General features: G+C 44.1%; 1 protein-coding gene across 1 annotated transcript in view; it reads right to left on the bottom strand.

Annotated features, from left to right (window-relative positions):
* Positions 1-1,313: 1,313 nt before the first annotated feature.
* The window catches only part of LOC115357410 (uncharacterized protein KIAA1614-like), a 20,107-nt gene continuing 2,490 nt past the window's right edge, over positions 1,314-18,930 (bottom strand). The window contains exons 2-11 of the mRNA XM_030048808.1: positions 13,071-13,671; positions 10,673-10,820; positions 10,152-10,223; positions 9,211-9,342; positions 7,233-8,170; positions 6,323-6,422; positions 5,397-5,592; positions 5,030-5,124; positions 4,420-4,592; positions 1,314-3,839 (exon numbers count right to left, since the gene is read on the bottom strand). Of these exons, the coding sequence (XP_029904668.1) occupies positions 3,643-3,839; positions 4,420-4,592; positions 5,030-5,124; positions 5,397-5,592; positions 6,323-6,422; positions 7,233-8,170; positions 9,211-9,342; positions 10,152-10,223; positions 10,673-10,820; positions 13,071-13,491 (2,472 nt within the window). The 5' untranslated portion in view covers positions 13,492-13,671 and the 3' untranslated portion in view covers positions 1,314-3,642. The remainder of the gene's footprint in view (positions 3,840-4,419; positions 4,593-5,029; positions 5,125-5,396; positions 5,593-6,322; positions 6,423-7,232; positions 8,171-9,210; positions 9,343-10,151; positions 10,224-10,672; positions 10,821-13,070; positions 13,672-18,930) is intronic.

The following is an 18,930-nucleotide window of genomic DNA, read 5'->3' as shown; positions in this document are numbered from 1 at the left end:
GATATAAAATGCACTTTAACAGACAACGTAATCATGCACTTTAATAATGGCACTTAGCACTTTAGTCTCAACAGTCGCACTTTATTATTGGTTTGCACAGTAATATTTGCACATTGCATATTTGCACATTTTATACCGACTATTTATTGGTTATTTATTGAGTAATTTGCAACTGGATAATTTAACCGTGTAAAACCATGAGTGATGGGTGTCTTCAGGCTTGGGTGGTAGGCAGGGCTTGGCTCCACCTGTGAAAGTAAAATTGAATTAGCTGCTGACACCGTACTTGAGTATGATCGCCTATTTAAAGTTGAATAACAGTAGGTGTGTTAGCGACTACACCACTGTGTGGTAAAAGTGCAAAGGAAATAAATAATAAATAAGTGTCTTATTTATAAGTATGCTGTTGAAAAGTTGTCTGTAACCTGTCCTTACCTTGTCATGTCTGTGTCTGCTCCAGGGTGTTCGGCCAAAGAGTCCCGGGTGGCACGAGCACCGTGCTAAACGTTCTGGGAGGGACCAAGTGGCAGGAAGGGATAGGGGGAGTCAGTAGTTGGGTGAATTATTTTTTTTCTTGTAATGTGGGTTCATTAGATTTATTTATAGAAATAATTATAGTAGATGAGTAATAGTTAATAGTAGTCATAAAATTATATTTTATATTGTGTATTTATAAGAATTTATTATAGCCCAATATATTAATTATACCTGGAAGTAGAAAGCACCCAATTGAGTCTACAGGGACAGAGTATATAAGGTGCCAGTATACCTCTGTCTGTCTGGCTGTGAGGTCTCATTTGCTGATGCTGCTGCTGCCACCTCATATTATTGTATCGTTTTTTGTGGGGTTTTTTGGTGAATAAAACACCATTGGAAGATACACCTCTTCGCTGCCTCTCATCATTCACTGCTTTATCCAGCCGCAAATGGTTATCTCTGACACTTGCAAATCCTACAGAATGTCCTCAAGTTCAGACGTTGGACAAATAAATGATCAGTGGTTTGTCTCAGGCAGATCTCAGATTTAGCAGCTCACTGGACGGACAAACATTCTTCAGAATTTATATTTGTTTGTGTTGGATTCTGGGTATTATTTCCATTAAACAACATCATTTTATTTGAATTTTTCTCTAGGAGACAGTTGCTGTTTCTGCAAATCCTAACCCACTGTAAGAATTTTAGCATATAATATACTAAAATTCTTAATAAATGTAATAGACTCATAATATGGCTGTAACAGTACATGTCTGGTGGGTTAAAGGACCAGAAGACAGAAGCTGATTCACATTTGAATTAAATGAAATGAGCAAAAATTCATTCAGAATTTATTTTATTTAGGATGTGGATATAAATAAATGTTACAAAATCCATATTCACTGTCCTGTGACTATAATTCTCTGGTGCTTTAATACTGAGGAAGGACAAAGATTCTCTAAAAACTGACATTCACATTCACATAGACATTCAACACATTTCAAACAGGCCAGTGCACTTCTGCACACTGCTGTCAAATGCATTACATAATGCATTAATGAGCCCTATATATTTTTTTATTTCAAATGCAAAGGTAGAATATAAAAAAATAATGTAAAAAAAACTTGAGAAAGTGGAAAACACAATAAGTGAAGAAGAATGCAAAACATTTTCCCTTTCAACACCAAGCTTTCCTTTTCCTTTTATTTCTATTTATTTATTAAAAAAAAAAAAAGAGAGAGAGACTGATTCCACAGGAGCTTCAGACTAGAAGATTCCAGAGAACCACCATGCATTTTAAATCTCTGTATGTGCCTATCAAAGCTGTGATTCACTGCTGTTATTCTTGTGTTTTGGAGAACTTTGTCCTTTAAGAGGAACAACACAGAGAACCTGGAGACGCCTGATGGGCCAGAGTCTGCTGCTGTTTTTCTTTTTACAAAAATAAAAGAAAGTTGTTATTTAACCACAGATGGAAACTGAAGATGAGCAACATAACACAGCTTTGGGGCAGTGGTGGGAACTGTAAGAATGTATTAAAATCAGGGTTTATTATATTTTTGATTCCATTTACACTGCAGTAAGTAATTATCTGACAGTTATTTTATCATGAAGCTTCATTTAGGATCCAGATGATTTCCTGGACATTTATTGAACCACAGAGATGAAACCAAATCTTTAATTTATGACAGCTTCCTGTTTACCTGGAAAGGGTGACTGAGCTCCATCCTGCTGACATTTTACACACACACACACACACACACACACACACACACACACACACACGTGCTGGCTTGACTCAGCACGTCAGCTCAGCTGGGATTTGCAGGGACGTTCCACCTGGTTAAACACAAATCAACGTGGAACAGTTCCAGTTCCAGACTTGTTTCCAGAAAAACCCTGCAAGTCATCTGAGCTGTTAACTTGATGAAGATCCATGTTGGATGGGAACATCATTTAGTTTTGATGAAACAGGAGCTGACAGTGAGGTGATTTGAACAATTTTTTGCTCATTTTTGGGGGGTGATCAGTGTGTTTCAAATGGAGTCACCATGAATGTGTATGTGATATAAACAGCACATGCTGAGATTGATTTGATGTGTCCAGTGAGATCTGACCTCTGACCTGATGACCTCCACAGCTGGTCAGTGGTGTCACTGCAGCTTTGTTGTTTGACCGGTTCAAACTGGCCTCGGTTCAGGAACCTGGTCTGGAGGCTCTGGGTATCATGAGATCATCAGGTCGAGCAGATCGGGTGAGGAACCATGAGCCCGGTTTTCTCAGGGTGGACAGTTCACACTTGCCGGTCAGGTCCTTTAAAATCCTGCTGAACTGATTTGAAAGGGAAAGTCTGTTCTTTTTGTTATCAGGTAGTTTAGTTCTCTGGCAAAAGAGTCAAGACAATAGAACCTTCTGAGCTATAACCCTATGCCTTTGTAAAAGAAGAAAGGGTTAGGTGAGAAAAAAGTGTGGCGTTTCAATGAATAAAAATGACTTTATTTAAAAAGCTTGGTGTTCATGAGGCACATCTGACTGTGGCTTCGTTATAGCTGGGTTCAGGTTGTGTTTAGCTGGTTCTGGTTAGCTGGTTCAGGGTGTGGTTAGCTGGTTCAGGTTGTGTTTAGCTGGTTCTGGTTAGCTGGTTCAGGTTGTGTTTAGCTGTTTCTGGTTAGCTGGTTCAGGTTGTGTTTAGCTGGTTCTGGTTGTGGTTAGCTGGTTCAGGTTTTGGTCAGCAAGATGACTGGGTGCTGCGGTGGTGTTGCTTGGTTCGAGTTGTGGTTCTGTGGTTTTGTGGTTGACTTTCAGGCAGCGGGGTTCCAGCGAGGTGGTTGTGGGTGCGGTGGTCGGTGTTCAGGCTGCTTCCTGGTGGGTTAGGCGGTTTATGTCTTGATTCGGGCGGGGGCTCGGTCATTTGGATTGGCGCTGTTGTACGGCTCGCAGGTGGGTTGTAGCTCCTTCTGTCCATGTGGTTGGGCTGTGGCTGTGTGCGAGTGTTTGGTTGGTGTGGGTCAGGATGTTCTGTGGCCGGTCTGGAGGCTGCAGGCTCAGCTGGTAGTTTGGCCACCGTGTGCTGTTGCGTCTCGGTGGCTGTGTAGTTTCAGGCCGTGGTGTTGTTGTGGCTGTTGAAGTTGTAGCTGGCATCAGGTTGTAGCTCAGCGGTCTTGGCGGTCAGTGTGGAGGCAGCTTCCTGTGGCGGAGGATGCGGACGGAGGCGGAGCTTGTTTGGGTCAGCAGGTGGGTCACCAGGTCCAGACTCAGGCCAGCCACCTTCTCACCGTTCACCTCCACAATCTCGTCTCCAGCTCCCAGCAAGCCAGCATACAGCTTCTCTGTACTGCTGTCCACCATGTCCTCCACATATACACCTGCACACACACACACACACACACACACACACACACACACACACACACAGCCACACCATGAATGTTATATTAATATGCATGGTAATGTAAAAACACACAATTGTAATTATGAAATCAATGTCATTTTCTTACTATTCTTTCTTTTTTTTTCTTTCAGGAGAAATAACATTTACACCACAAATAAAATTATTAGTTATTATTAGTTATTAAATATAGTTATTAAATATTACTAGTATAAATGCCTTTGCTGTTTGTTTGTTCCTCTGCAAACCAGTCGAGCATCAGTTTCCAGCCACTCGTAAAACGTGTGGTGAAGACTTTGAGAGGTATTTTTTGTCTCTGTATTGACATGTGAGCTCAGAGTGCAGTATACAGTGTGCAGTAGTATGCGGCAATAGTATGTAGTATTCAGTATGCAATAGTATTTGGCAGTATGCAGTATTCAATGCGCAGTAGTATGTAGGAGTATGCAGTAGTATGCAGTAGTTTGCAGTATTATGCAGTAGTATTCAGTATGCAGTAATATGGAGTTGTGTGGAGTATGCAGTATGCAGTAGTGCGCAGTAGCAGTCCACAGTACCAGAGTCAGGCCTTCCTCTTCCTCGGCTGATGTGGAACCCAAAGGTTCCACTTGGCGGCCGGTTCAGCTGCAGCAGGAACGTCCCATCACTGAAAACCTGCGACACTTTTCCTACTGGACGAACAAAGCTGGGCCTCCCAACATCCTCCACACTGAGAGCCCTCTGCAGCGTGCTGCACACACACACGTGCGCACGCACACACACACACACACACACACTATCTTATCATATCTCAGTACCTTATGTTCCATGTATTAATAACTGAAGGCTGTGTTGGGTTGGGTGTGTTGGGTGTGTTGGGTTGGTGTGTTGGGTGTGTTGGTTGGGTGGGTGTGTTGGGTTGGTGTGTTGGGTGTGTTGGGTGGGTGTGTTGGGTTGGTGTGTTGGGTGTGTTGGGTTGGTGTGTTGGGTGTGTTGGTTGGGTGGGTGTGTTGGGTTGGTGTGTTGGGTGTGTTGGGTTGGTGTGTTGGGTGTGTTGGGTTGGTGTGTTGGGTGTGTTGGTTGGGTGTGTTGGGTGGGTGTGTTGGGTTGGTGTGTTGGGTTGGTGTGTTGGGTGTGTTGGTTGGGTGTGTTGGGTGGGTGTGTTGGGTTGGTGTGTTTGGATGGTACCGGGTGGCGGGCTGGTATGCAGCCGAGCGCTCGCTCTTTTCTGACTGGAAATTCTGGAAAGATGATGATTTCCTCAGCTGGAGGAAGGGTGACCCCTGCTGGAAAACCCAAAATGAACAAAAGTCAACAACATGATCATCTTTTTCCTGCATGTGGATGAATTCTTCAACAGAAAATACAAATAATTAATAAAAAGAGACACATTAGTCAACAGTAAAATCACATTGAACAGTATCACTGAGCTGATAACAGTAACACCATATCAATAACAGTTGCGTATTTTTCTGAATGGGGTTGAGGTTTTTTTCCCAGCAGAGGGTTAAACTGGTTAAACTAGTTGAACTGGTGTTTTCACAGTGGCTCTCACCGTACTGAGCGACTGCAGTGAAGGTGTTTTCCTCAGCAGATTGGATGAGGCAGAGGGCTTCCTGAGGTCTGGGGAGGCGGGGCCAGGAGATGAAGGGCGGGGCCGGGAGCTCAGGCGGTCCAGACTGCCGGTTCGAGTTCTGTTCAGCCCCACGGCCGAGAAAATCTTCCGCAGAGAAAGTCTGGAACGTCCGTCCCTGCAGGAAAAACTCAGTCAGACTCTAAGAAAACAAAGCCTGAATCCAAACGTGGATACAAACATTCTGATCTTTGCCTGTAACTATAGGCATGCATGTATTATTTACTCTTAACTGAGGTCTTTTGTGGGCATGACGGTGGGTACAACAACTGTAATTTCCAATTTTATAGATGAAATAAACTTGACTTGACTTGACTTGGCTTGCTCCACCAGCAATGGATATTCATGAGGTTCCTTCAGTTAATAATCATCACTTGCATTTACATTACTGTTGTGTTGCTATGTGTGTAATGTGAGCTTCTAAGGTTGACAGGACTGGAGAGTTGAGAGAACACAGACAGATCATAGAGAGAACATAAAGAGAACATAGGGAGAACACTGAAGGTAGGGGATGGGAGAACATGCTCCCCTCTCTCTGGTTCTTCTCAGTATCTCTTTATTGTTCCCTGTATGATCTGTGGGGGAGTTTTTGTTTTTCTGTTTTGTTTTTTGGAACTTGTAAAACCTCAGAAGAACCACAGATTTGAGGATCTAAATTAACTGGAACTTGAAGCTGATCAGGGATTGGCTGGGTGGGAAGAGGAGTTACTGAGGTGGTTCTTCTGTGTTTGGTTCTGGGTCGTGGTACCACTGAACCAGTTATTGAAAAAGGACTGTGGTTCTGATTGATGTGGGTGTTGCATCCTGTCTGTCCAGCAGGTGGCAGCACAGAGACTGTTTATACTCACTCAGGAGTGAGCCTGGCTTCCCGTTGCTGCTCTGCTGTCATTGGCTCTCGCATCTGTTCGTCAGGGCTGCAGCTGTTGGTGGGCGGAGCTTGGCTCTCGGCTGCCCAACAGTAAAGTGATGTTAAAAATGTAAAACGTGTGTATATTTTGTTGAGCTCAGTGCAAGTATAGAATAGAGAATAGTCTATATTCTCTATTCCATATTGTATGTTCTATGTTGTGACATAGAAGTGGAAGTTCTGCTGCAGAACACAGCGCTGATGCTTCTCACCTCCCCATGTGTGTATGTATCAGCATCAGAGCTGATGTTAGGGTTAGGGTTGGAGAGAGAGATGAAAAGTAGTTATGTATGAGGATGTGGAAATATCTTTCATAAGTAATTATATGCCAATATTACATCAATTTGATGCTTTGAAGCACAACACTTACACTGTCAGTCACAATCAGGTTAGAAAATACAACATCTGCCCAATGTAATGTGACTCCCTGCATAAGCCATGCCCACTTCCGGTCTTCTATCCGAATACACAGAGAGATCATTTTGTTGGTTGAACAGATGCAGATAATGACATCCCTGCACACTCCTAATGTATATGGCAGGGGTCACCAATCATGTGCCATGGAGGGCCGAGAGGCTGCAGGTTTTCATTCCAACCAAGACCTTCACCAGGTGATTTCACTGATTAGCTCCTCCTTTCTGATACAAGGTGAGGTGATTAGTGAAGTCACCTGGTGGAGGTCTTGGTTGGAATGAAAACCTGCAGCCTCTCGGCCCTCCATGGCACATGATTGGTGACCCCTGGTATATGGCGTGCGTGTATATTGTGTGTGTATATCATGTGTGTGTTATGACCTGTTGGTTCTCTGCTTGCTGTGTTCCTCTCGGATCAACAGGATGGGGTCTACACACCTGGATGATCAGAGGGGTGGAGCTCCTTCTGGAGCATGGAAGCTTGCTGGGTGTTGGGGCTGTGGTTCAGAGGCTTGTCCGCCCGCGTGCCATTGGGCCTGGCTCTGCTGCAGGAGCTCGGCTTTGGTTTCCTGGGGGGAGGAGGTGAAGAGGGGGAGGATGTGGCTGTGGGTGGAGCATGAGTGAGCGGGGCAGCGTAGGGGTTGAGTGGCGGTTCTGCTGCTCCGTTGGCTGTGCTGGGGGGTGTGGCCTGGGGAATGTCCAATGGGAGTGTCCCTGGCTGACCGTTGGCAGACATCAGCCCCGCCCGGTTTGTCCTCCTCCTCACTCGCATGACAGGGACACGCCCAGCATCACCCTCATCCCCGCCTCCTCTGCCGCCACCAGTCCCCCCCTCATCGGGGGAAATGCTACCAATGTAGGTTTCCTTGATCCGCTCAGTGCGCAGCATGAGGCGGGGCCTGTCAGGAGCTGGCCGATCCAAGCCCCACCCTTCGCGGTCTGGTGGAGGGGGGTGAGGGTGGAGATTCAGGCTGGAGACTCCTCCCTCTAAAACCGTCGCACATGATTCACAGTGCGGCGGCCTCGCTGCTCTCTGCTGTCTGTTAGGAAAACATCCTGCCTCTAGTGATGTGCTGCCAGCTCCTAGTGGCCCCACCTCCTTCCTGATGTACACTGATGGGTCAGGTTTGGAGACCAGCAGGCCCTGCGCTCGCTCCCCTGCCCTCCTCCTCTGCCTCTGTCGCTCCAGGTAACGAGACTCCGCCTCCTTTTCAGTTTCATCCTCAAAGCGAACACGTGTTGGTGATGGGGCCTGGCGTCGCCATGGGGGTCCGCAAGCTGATTCGCCACTGGATGAGTCACTTAGGTTCCCTGACAGTGATGCCACGCCCTCCCTCCCCCTCAGGTCGGCCTGTTGTGTCAGCCGAGGCCCCGAGCTGCACACACAACAACATAAGCAAAAATTTCCATTGGTTGATAACTAGGGCTGGGTACCGAAACGCGGTGCCAATAGGGTTAGGGTTAGGGTTAGGGTTAACCACCCCTCCCCCCACAAATGACACGAGTTTATTAGTACCATATGTTACTTGTATTTATATTGTTTAAATATTTCAGTTAATATTGTGCTCAATTTGGCCCTGGAAGTAAAAGGATATTGTTTTTTGACAAAGTGTGTACATTTTTGTTTTTTTAAGTACTGGTTCGAGAACCATTTAAGCACCGGAACCGTTTAAAAAATACCGAGTAGGCACCGGTATCAGATAAAACCCAACCGATACCCAACCCTACTGATAACTCTCTGGTTTTACACTTGTGGGCGGAATTATGCCTAGGTGTCATTCCACCCTGTTCTCAAGGATGTAACCCAGAGACTTTCCACACTTTCTTCACTACCTTCTCTAACAAACCACAGGTGTGCATGCACTAAACACAAAAACACAACAAAATGTTTTTGTACAGCAGCAGCAAAATAATAGTGAGTAGTGTGCTGTCATGTAATTGGTCCCCACATCGCAGGAGGGTGAAGCTCTAAAAGACCCTAGCATGAGGCATGAAGACATGAGGACATGAAGACATGAAGACATGAGGACATGAAGGCATGAGGACATGGAGACATGAGGATATGAAGATATGAAGACATGAAGACATGAGGACATGAAGACATGAGGACATGGAGACATGGAGTCATGAGGACATGAAGACATGAGGACATGAAGGCATGAGGACATGAAGACATGAAGACATGGAGACATGAGGACATGAAAACATGAGGACATGAAGACATGAGGACATGGAGACATGGAGTCATGGAGACATGAGGACATGAAAACATTGATTGAAATCAAATTCTTTGAGCGGAAAGACTGAAGTAAGTAAGTTTTGTTTTGCTCTGGTATCTCATTGCTGCTGAACACACATGGAGCACACGCACACACACACACACACACACACACACACACAGAAAAGGTGGACTCACGGAGTGCGTGTATGCAGGCCGAGGAGGCTGTGGTCGGCCTTCAGAGGGGAGGAGCGGGCCTTCATACGAGCTCTTTCCACACGACGCGTCGTCTGACGACCACAACCCAACACAGGATCTGCTGCACACAGCCTACACACACACACACACACACACACACACACACACAGTGTGAGAGTGGGGGAGGAGAGAGGCTCACGTCAGCGGCTCTGATAGGGGAGACGCTCACAGCGCAGAGGATTAAACGAAGCAGGACGTCAGGACTAATTAGGCTGATGAGGGCTCTGTGTGTGTGTGTGTGTGTGTATGTGTGTGTGTGTGTGTTTACATCAGCACTGGATTGAGTGTTTTTGTGTGCGTATGTTGCTTCTTTGAACATGCTTGTATTGCAATGTGTGAGTGTGTGTGTTTTGATAAAACAGTCAGCTGTCTGATACTGAGGCCTGCCTTAACACTAATACTACTACTGTGAACAATAATAATAATAAGGGTAACAACATCAATAGTACTTCTGAACTTAGTTTCTACAGATACTTATAATGAGTGCAAATCGAGATGTGGCTCTCAGTCACTTCATGATGGGAAAATTTAAAACATTTAAAATGGCTCTGTCTCTATCGGCCAATCAGCTTTCAGATTTTGATACTGAAGACAGATTGATAAGCTGCTGGAACTGATGCAGGTAAAAATCGAATGTGTGTGTTTGTAAGAGAATCTGTGCCTGGGATGACTGTCGACAGCTACCATGGCGATGACACCGGCTGCCACAAAGTAGAATGTTTGACTGAAAAATGTTTTCTGTGGTTCTAATGTCCAGGACAAACTTTATCACTCCATGTTGTTTACAGTTTGATCCAAAAAATGGAAAGAAAATGAAACATAAACACACAGCATCTGTGTTTCTATAGCAACTGGGGAGACACACAGCGCCATGTTGGTACCTGTGGTTTGGTTCACCATGAAGAGGAATCCCAGAATCCAATTCACCTCCAGTCAGAAGAACAGAGCCTGCAGACAGACAGACAGACAGACAGACAGACAGACAGACAGACAGGCAGGCAGGCAGGTAGAGAGACAGACAGACAGAGATAGAGACAGACAGAGAGAGACAAACAGAAAGACAGACAGACAGGCTGGCAGGTAGACAGACAGACAGGCGGGGAGATAGAGACAGACAGAGATGCAGACAGACAGACAAACAAGCAGGCAGAGATAGAGACAGGGAGACAGACAGACAGTTTGTATGTAAAGATGGCCTTCATCTGTATGTACTTCACACACACACAAACTGAATGTTCTTCATCCCTTATATGCCGCTGATAAAGGACCAGGTCTCGGTGTTCAGCAGCTCCGATGTTCCTTTTCCCCATATCCCCCAGCTCCTCCTGGGGGAACATCTTCATAGGCAGGAACACCTCCACGGGCAGGAACACCTTCATATGATGCAAAAAGCTTTGCACACCTGGACTGGAGGATTTTCTGCCGTTCTTCTCTGCAGATCCTCTCAGGCTCGGTCAGGTTGGATGGGGAGTGTTGGTGGGCGGCCATGTTCAGGTCTCTGCAGAGATGTTTGACAGGGTTCAGGTCAGGGCTCTGGGCCGCTCTGGGACCTTCACAGAGTCCCTAAGCCTCTCCTGTGTTGTCTTGGCTGTGAGCTCAGGGTCACTGTCATGTTGGAAGGTGAACCTTCGGCCCAGTCTGAGGTCCTGAGCTGTGGAACAGCTTTTCATTGAGGATATCTCTGGACTTTGCTCCATTCAGCTTCCCCTCAGCCCTGACCAGTCTCCCAGTCCCTGCTGCTGGAAAACACCAGTCTGATGCTGCCACTGCTGGGATGGTGCTGGGCAGCTGATGAGCGGTGCCTGGTTTCCTCCAGACAGAACGTTTGGAACTGAGGCCAAACAGTTCGATCTTGGTTTCATCAGACCAGAGAATATGGTTTTTCACAGTCTGAGAGTCCTTCAGCTGCTTTTCTGCAAACTCCAAGCAGCTTCCATGAGTTTTGCTCTGAGGAGAGGCTTCCGTCCAGCCGCTCTGCCATAAAGCCCAGATCAGCTTTGTCCCATGCATCTCCACACAGGATCTCTGGAGCTGAGTCAGAGTGACCAGTGGATTCTTGGTAACCTTTCTTACTGAGGCCCTTCTCCCACCATGGCTCAGTTTTGCCGGGGGCCCAGCTCCTGAAAGAGTCCTGGGTGTGCCAAACTTCTTCCAGCAGCAGAAAGTTTTTTGTAGCCGCAGATCTGTGCCTTGCAGCAGTCCTGTCTCTGAGCTCTGCAGGCAGCTCCTCTGACCTCATGGTTTTTGCTCTGATATGCATGTCATCTGTGAGGCCTTCTATAGAGAGTTGTGTGCCTTTCCAAATCATGTCTAATCAATTTAATTGACCACAGGTTGGCCTTTAAGCAAGGTATAGAAACATCTCAGCAACCATCAACAGAAATGGGAGGCACCTGAGCTAAATTTCAAGTGTTGTTGCAAAGGATTTGAATACTTATGTAAATGTGATATTTCAGTTTTTCCTTTTTAATACATTTGCAAAAATTTCTATAATTTTGTTTTCACTTTTTTCATTATGAGGCACTGAGTGCAGATTAATGAGAGAAAAAATTTATTTAAACAACGTTAGCATCAGACTGCAACATAACAAAAGTGAAAAAAGTGAAGGGGGTCTGAATACTTCCTGAATGCACTATATCTGTCGATCTGCCTGACGACCCACTTGTTGACCCACCCATCAAACTGCGTGTCTGTCGACCTGCCTGACGATCGATTGATGGGATCACACTGAACTGCACATGTCACATCCTCTGGGCAGAGAGTTTTCATAGTTGAGATGCACTGCTCTCTGACAGAACAGAACGAAATGCAACAAATCATTGTATGTTAAACCTGAGTTGTTTTGGCTAAATGATGAAAGTAAACTAGAATGGTTATTCAGGAAGGATGTATTTGCTTTAGCGAGGTTTATAAAAAATGCATGGTCATTAAGAAAAAAAGAATTATTTGTATGACCTTATTACCTATTTGCTAGGCGTGTTTTTCTGGATATTTGATTTTTGACATCTGATGACTCTGACTATTGTTTGTTTTTCTATATGGTTGTGTCTTGTAAGCCTTTATGGGCTGGGCACCTGTGTGCATGACACACTAATAAAAAATCAATCAATCAATCAATCATGCAAGAGACTGATTCTGATCCATCTTATACATTTACCGTGTGTGAGAGAGAGCGAGAGAGGCAGTGACACAAAAGAAGATGAAGTGAGGCGGACAGCTATAACAATCAAAACAATGATACAATATATTTTTGCAGCAATGCGAGTGGTAGTATAAATTAAAACGTAGTGTCCTGTTACAGTTCAATACATCAACAGGAAGCCTTGGACTTAAACTGGAGATGCACATCCATTTATATGCATTTTCAGCGTGGTCATAATATGCCCGTGACCTCCGGAGGTAGATTAGATCAGATCATAATCTATCTTCAGTGCATCATCAGTGCATTTCCACCTGTACTTTCATTATCCGACTGCAGTCTGATCACCCAACAGGCATTTTAATGCAAAGAGTCACAGGGTAAGAGGATCAAACATGAATCAGCTGTGAAGCAACATCAAGTCAACATCAAGTTATCATCTAGGAAGGAAATGTACAGTATAATGTAACATAATGAGTTTTATTCTTATGAAGAATAACCCTAACTCTTCAGGAAAAGGTCTCCTCCTTCCCCCTGAAAACATCACCTTGCTCTTTTGACCCCTTCCCTTCCTCTTAGCCTCTTAGCCTCCCAGGACTATTTGTTGATCAAGTGAATCACTCTATCAGTCAATCAGGTAAATGTGTAACCAATCATGTGCTGAATTTTACTGTACCTTCATCTCTCCCCTGAGCCACACCCTCTTTCCTCCGCAGCTGAGAGCTGATTGGTCTCCTCGGGGTACCATCCAGCATCTGCTTGACAATCTGGCGGTTCATCTCCACCCTCTCAGCCAGGGAGAGTTGGCTGCCGGGCCCCCCCCCACTGTCTGGGACATCAGCCCTGCAGAGTGTGAGGTCCGTCCTGCTACTCACATAATCCTTCTGCAGCTCCCAGCATGCTCCTGGGTTCCCGGCGTTGTCCTGCAGGGTGGTGACGGGGGGGCTGTCAGTGTTGCTGGGTGGAAGTGCTTCAGCGCCCAAATAGAAGTCTGCAGTCGAGTGACACAGGCTCTCCAGGCTGGAGCACACAGCAGAGCATTGTGGGAAGGATGACAGCCCCCCCGAGCTCTCCATGTCCATCTGGGAATCAAACTCACGGGCTGAGAGGCTAAGGCTTGAGGGAGCAAAATCTTCATCGCTGCTGCTGCATGCAGACGGAGGGTGGAGGTGGGGGATCAGTGTGGTACTTTGGGATAAACAGAGGAGAGAACCTTCATCTTCCTGTATGGAGACATCACAACAGAACCCGGGTCATCACAGCTGAAAACACACAAACAAAACATGTTATTATTTCACATTAATGAAACTTTATTGATCCCGGGAGAAACTGGGTGGTTGCTACAAATAATAACAACAATAATAACAACAGCTATAATGCAGCATACAGTATGAGAATAAACAAAGATATAAAGAAAAGCACATCACATAGGAAACAACATGAAGGCCTCACTGACCATTCACACATTCTTCTCATTTTTCTCCATCCAGCCTCTGTCATTATCTCATTTTCCTGGCTGACCTCAGAAAGCTGCATTCCTCTGCAGAGAACACACTGTCACTGATGTAAGGAACCCAATCACACTAAAGAACCAACAAATCCTGTTTTATCAAAGACAGACTTGTCATACTGTTGTTATTGTCCTTTGGGTTCTTACTGTTCTTATTGTTCTCAGTGTTCTTCCTGTTCTTAGTGTTTTTACTCTTAGCATTCTTACTGCAGATTGCCATGGAATTGACATGACACTAATTAAGTAAGTGATTGACACCATTGTGGACCCCCTTACATACATATGTATTTTTTCTTTTGATACAGGTTGTTTTCCAAATAAAATGAAATTAGCTAAAGTGATTCCTTTATACAAATCCGGAGACAGAAAACTATTCACCAACTATAGACCAGTATCATTGCTTCCCCAGTTCTCTAAAATACTAGAGAAACTTTTTGTTGTTCGTTTGGACAGCTTCATCAAAAAGCACGGGTTGCTCATGGAAAGTCAGTATGGCTTCAGAACAAGCAGATCAACAGCAATGGCTTTGATGGAACTGGTGGAAGAGTTAACAAGTGCTATAGATGAAAAGAAGTATGCAGTGGGGATATTCATAGATCTTAAGAAAGCATTTGATACTATCGACCATAATATTTTACTAAAGAAGTTGGAGCGATATGGGATCAGAGGAGTAGGACTGAATTGGCTAAAGAACTATATTGAACATAGATATCAGTTTGTTCAGATGGGTGTCACTAGGTCTACTCTTTCACACATCACATGTGGCGTACCACAAGCAGACACGGCGCCCCGCACACGCTTATCACGCACTGCGCGTACGGCACCAAGTGCCTGGGGGGGCACCAAAAAAAAAAAAAAAAAAAAAAAAAAAAAACAAGCTCATGAAAAATCATCATAATAATAGTAATCATAATAATGATATATTTAAAACTGTGTAAAGTGTGTAAAACATGTTAATAGATATAAGCAATACAAAAATAACATAGGCTTATTTGCTCGAGAAAAACATGAATCTCCTGTGCGGCCCTCTCCCCAGTCCACCTTTGGTGCCCCCCTCCCCCATCCCCTAGTGGTTTGCTCCATTACGCTTCAATCGCAAGTTTGGCAGACCTTTATTTTTGGACATGTCATCGAAAAGGCAACAAGAGTTGGGGGCGGAAAAGAGGAAAAGAAAGAAACAACGAGATGATGCTCGCGCGTCACTTGCAGGTAAGACAATAACAAATGTTAATTTTGTTACTTTTAGCCCTAGTATGCATGTCTATGCTCGTGCCAGATAATACTACCGTCAACAACCTTTGTAACGTTAGCTCCCACTAGCCATGTTCAGACGTAAGTGTTACGTTTCAAATAATTGATGCTGGGCTAGCTAGTTATTTTTAGTTGTGTATATGGATATGGATCTGGAGTTGAGATGTCTGTATTTGGCGTTTGTTATGTTCTATGAACCAACGAGTATGTGATTGTGTAGTGAAAAACAAAAATAATGAGTTGATGAATGGAAAACGGGTCTTGGTAACCTGAACTTTGATGTGACATGCCAAATTAGACAGGTGATTGATTATCAGCCCTCTTACACCGGCGATGTCAGCGCCGACAGGATTCGGCATGCCGACGTTACATAACGGTGTCTCCGTGACCGTTTAAGATATTCAGAAACATCTGAAAACCGGAGCTTTGCGCCTACATAGAGTGCCATTACGGTAGCATGTAGGACTACTGACACTTCGACCGTCCAATCACAGAAGATTCCCCGATGTGTCACAAGTTTGTAATGTGAGCTTGTCACTACCGTAACTCCTGAACCAATGGTGCTATCGAAAAAATTACGACGGTTTCCGAAAGCAGAGAGCCGGAGCTTTCCGATGGAGTGCGGCTACACCAGTCATTACGGTGACCGACTGGCCGGCAGCTCGCGCAACATTTTCGTGAGGTTCATAGGCCAAGAGCGACATCTGCTGGTGAAACTGTAATTTGAAAAAATCAATATTAAAGTTGTGTAGATTTCCCCTCTTCATATTCATAGTTTTCAAACTATGTACAGAATTTTTATAATGTGTCATATTAATCCTTGTCTATAAAGGTAAAATAATAAATTTTTTCATGTACCAGTGTTTTAAATATAGGCCTACATAATACTATAATTAATTTTGAAATATTTTTGTACCATGGTTCAAAACTGTATTTCACTGTAGAATCCCTGAGTATTTTGCCTTGTATTTGTGATTACAGCCTCAATGCTTCGATATGTGCAAGGAGGAACACAAAGCCAAGTGGAAGATCCAGATGATCAACCATCTACAAGCAGACATCAATCACCAACCAGTTCCTTATTCAAGGATACTTAGTACTGTTTTTACAGTTTTGACAGATCTTTATTTAATAGTGGGGTCATTTATTTTTTTATTTTAAATTATTTTATTTTATTTATTTATTTGAGTCTTTGGTGCCATATTTAGTTAGTGTTTAGTGAGTGTGTTATCAAGATTTTATTATTATTATTTATCTCTTATTTTTTACAACAGTTTTTGAAACATAAATGTTGAAAAGTTATTTTGTAAAATAAAGAGAAACGCAATGACAAATACTGAGTTATTGTTCATTTCTGGTGGTGGTGGCGGCGGCGGCGGCGGCGGCGTGGGGGGCACCACAAAGCATTTGTGCTTAGGGCACCCAAATGGCTAGCGCCGGCCCTGACCACAAGGGTCAATACTAGGACTGAAATTATTCATTCTGTATATTAATGATATTTGCAATGTCTCAAATTTTTTGAATTGTGTTGTTTTTGCGGATGACACTAATGTTTTCTGTGCTGGGAAGAACCTTCAACATCTTTTGGAAGTTGTTACTAGTGAGTTGGAAAAGCTCAAGTTTTGTTTTTTTGGAAAAAAGGATAAACATCTGGACATGCCAATTGATTTAATAATTGATGGTGTCAAGCTGGAAAGAGTATATGAGAACACATTTTTAGGAGTCAGCTTGATCTGGAGGCCTCACGTTAAACATGTTAGATCCAAACTGCCGCGCACAATTGGAATTTTATGTAAGACAAGACACATGCTCAATTATAAATCATTATACATGTTGTACTATACACTTGTACTTCCATATCTGACTTATTGTGCCGAAGTTTGGGGAAATACTTATAAAAGCACCCTACAAACAATATGCATCATGCAGAAGCGTGCATTAAGAATAGTGCATAAGGTGCGGTTTTACGAGCATACAAACAGTGGCGGTTCTGCCCATGTTGCCGCCCTGGGCGAAATTGCTGCCTTCCGCCCCCTCCCAGAGCAGGGGCCCTGGCAACTACACAAATACCTTAAAACTTACCTTAAATAAAATAAATCCCCCCTACCTATCCTTAAAATGCTAAATAAAATAAAAAATACAATAAATTCCCTACCTATTCATGCCCTTAAATGCCGACCGGTGCCGTGCCCACCCTGTCAGGTCTGCCGGATCTGACAGGTGAGCGGCGCACACAGACTGCCAGATATACCTTTCATTATAAATCAACTTTTGTTCATACGTGGCTGCAGCAGCACAGCGGACAATGACACTGACAACATGGTTGATTATTGACTGCGCAATGCGGCCATTCGCTGGTAATCGCGGCATTAGGCGAGCCTACCTACTGGTTTACATATGCAACAATACATGTGTATTTGCTTAGACCCCCCAATATTAGACGAGGGTGTTTTTTCAGGGCATTTTCAATGGAAAAAATATCGTCTTATACAGGGACGGTTTTTGCTATAGGCAGTGTGGGCAACCTCCCAGGGCGCAATCTACTTAGGGGCGCACGAGAAAAAAAAATCGCCAGTTTTATAGACTACCGTATTGACCCGCAATATGCCGCGGCACCGGCTGGTACCACGCCCAGCCGGTCAGGTCTGCTGGATCTGACAGGTGAGTGGCCTGATGCCAGCTGGTGCCGCGGCCGGCTCGCGTGATGCCGCCTGATGGTGCCGCGGGGGCGCAAAGCACAACCTACTTGCAAGAAATATACAAAAAATGTTTGGAGAAAGAGAGGGAGGCTATAACTTAAGAGGGAGAGGGAAGTTAAAACAACTGTTTGCTCGTACCACACTGAAAAGTTTGTGCATTTCTGTTTGTGGAGTGAAGCTTTGGAATAGCTTACCTGATAATATCAAAGAGAGCAAAAATGTTGCCCATTTAAAAAAACAATGTTTAAAAATAAGATATTTTCTAAATACAAAATAGAAAATGCTGATAACAGCAAATGATCAAAATCATAAAAAAATACAGATGCCTTTTGGGAGGACCCAAAAGCAGGAGCCGCAGGCAAAAAATGCTCAATGAAAAACAAAATTTAATTCACCACAAGGAACACAAGGAACACAAGAAACTCAGGAATTCGCAGGAAGCAGAACGTAACAGAACACAATGAAGCACAGTACAAAACAGCACAACACAATGAACCGACAAGGAACAGAACTCAAAACAGGACTTAAATACACAAGAACTAAATGATCAAACAAGACACACCTGGGGAAGGGGCTGGAGCACAAGACAGGAGAACACAGAGGATAGGCTGAGGGAAACACTGGGAGGGATCAGAACAATCAGGGATGATTAACAGACACAGGACAGGTGTGGCACTGGGAGGAGCAAACAAGACACAGGTGAAATCACTAAAAAGAACCAGGCAAATGAAACACAGGAAACAGATACAAACAAAACCATGACAGAAACACATGAAACAGAACCAAACAAAACACAAGCAACACGAAGCCATGACAATCTGTGTTTTGTTTGCTTATCGTTATAAAGAATTTTGTGATGAAACAGAAATGAAATTGATTACAAAGGTTCGGCAGCCATAAGCTTTTGCTTCAGCCGAAAACCCTTTTCGACCAGCCATATTCATTTTCTTTAATTCTTTAATTATGTTTAATATGTTGTACTGCTGTGATCAAAATAAACATATTCATTCATTCATTCACTGTTCTTACTGTTCTTAGTGTTTTTACTGTTCTTACTTTTC

This window comes from Myripristis murdjan, chromosome 4 (genome assembly GCF_902150065.1).
Source record: "Myripristis murdjan chromosome 4, fMyrMur1.1, whole genome shotgun sequence".
In the NCBI taxonomy this organism is placed as follows: domain Eukaryota; kingdom Metazoa; phylum Chordata; class Actinopteri; order Holocentriformes; family Holocentridae; genus Myripristis; species Myripristis murdjan.
The sequence above is the reverse complement of the archived record's forward strand: the minus strand, read 5'-3'. Positions and strand labels throughout refer to the sequence as shown.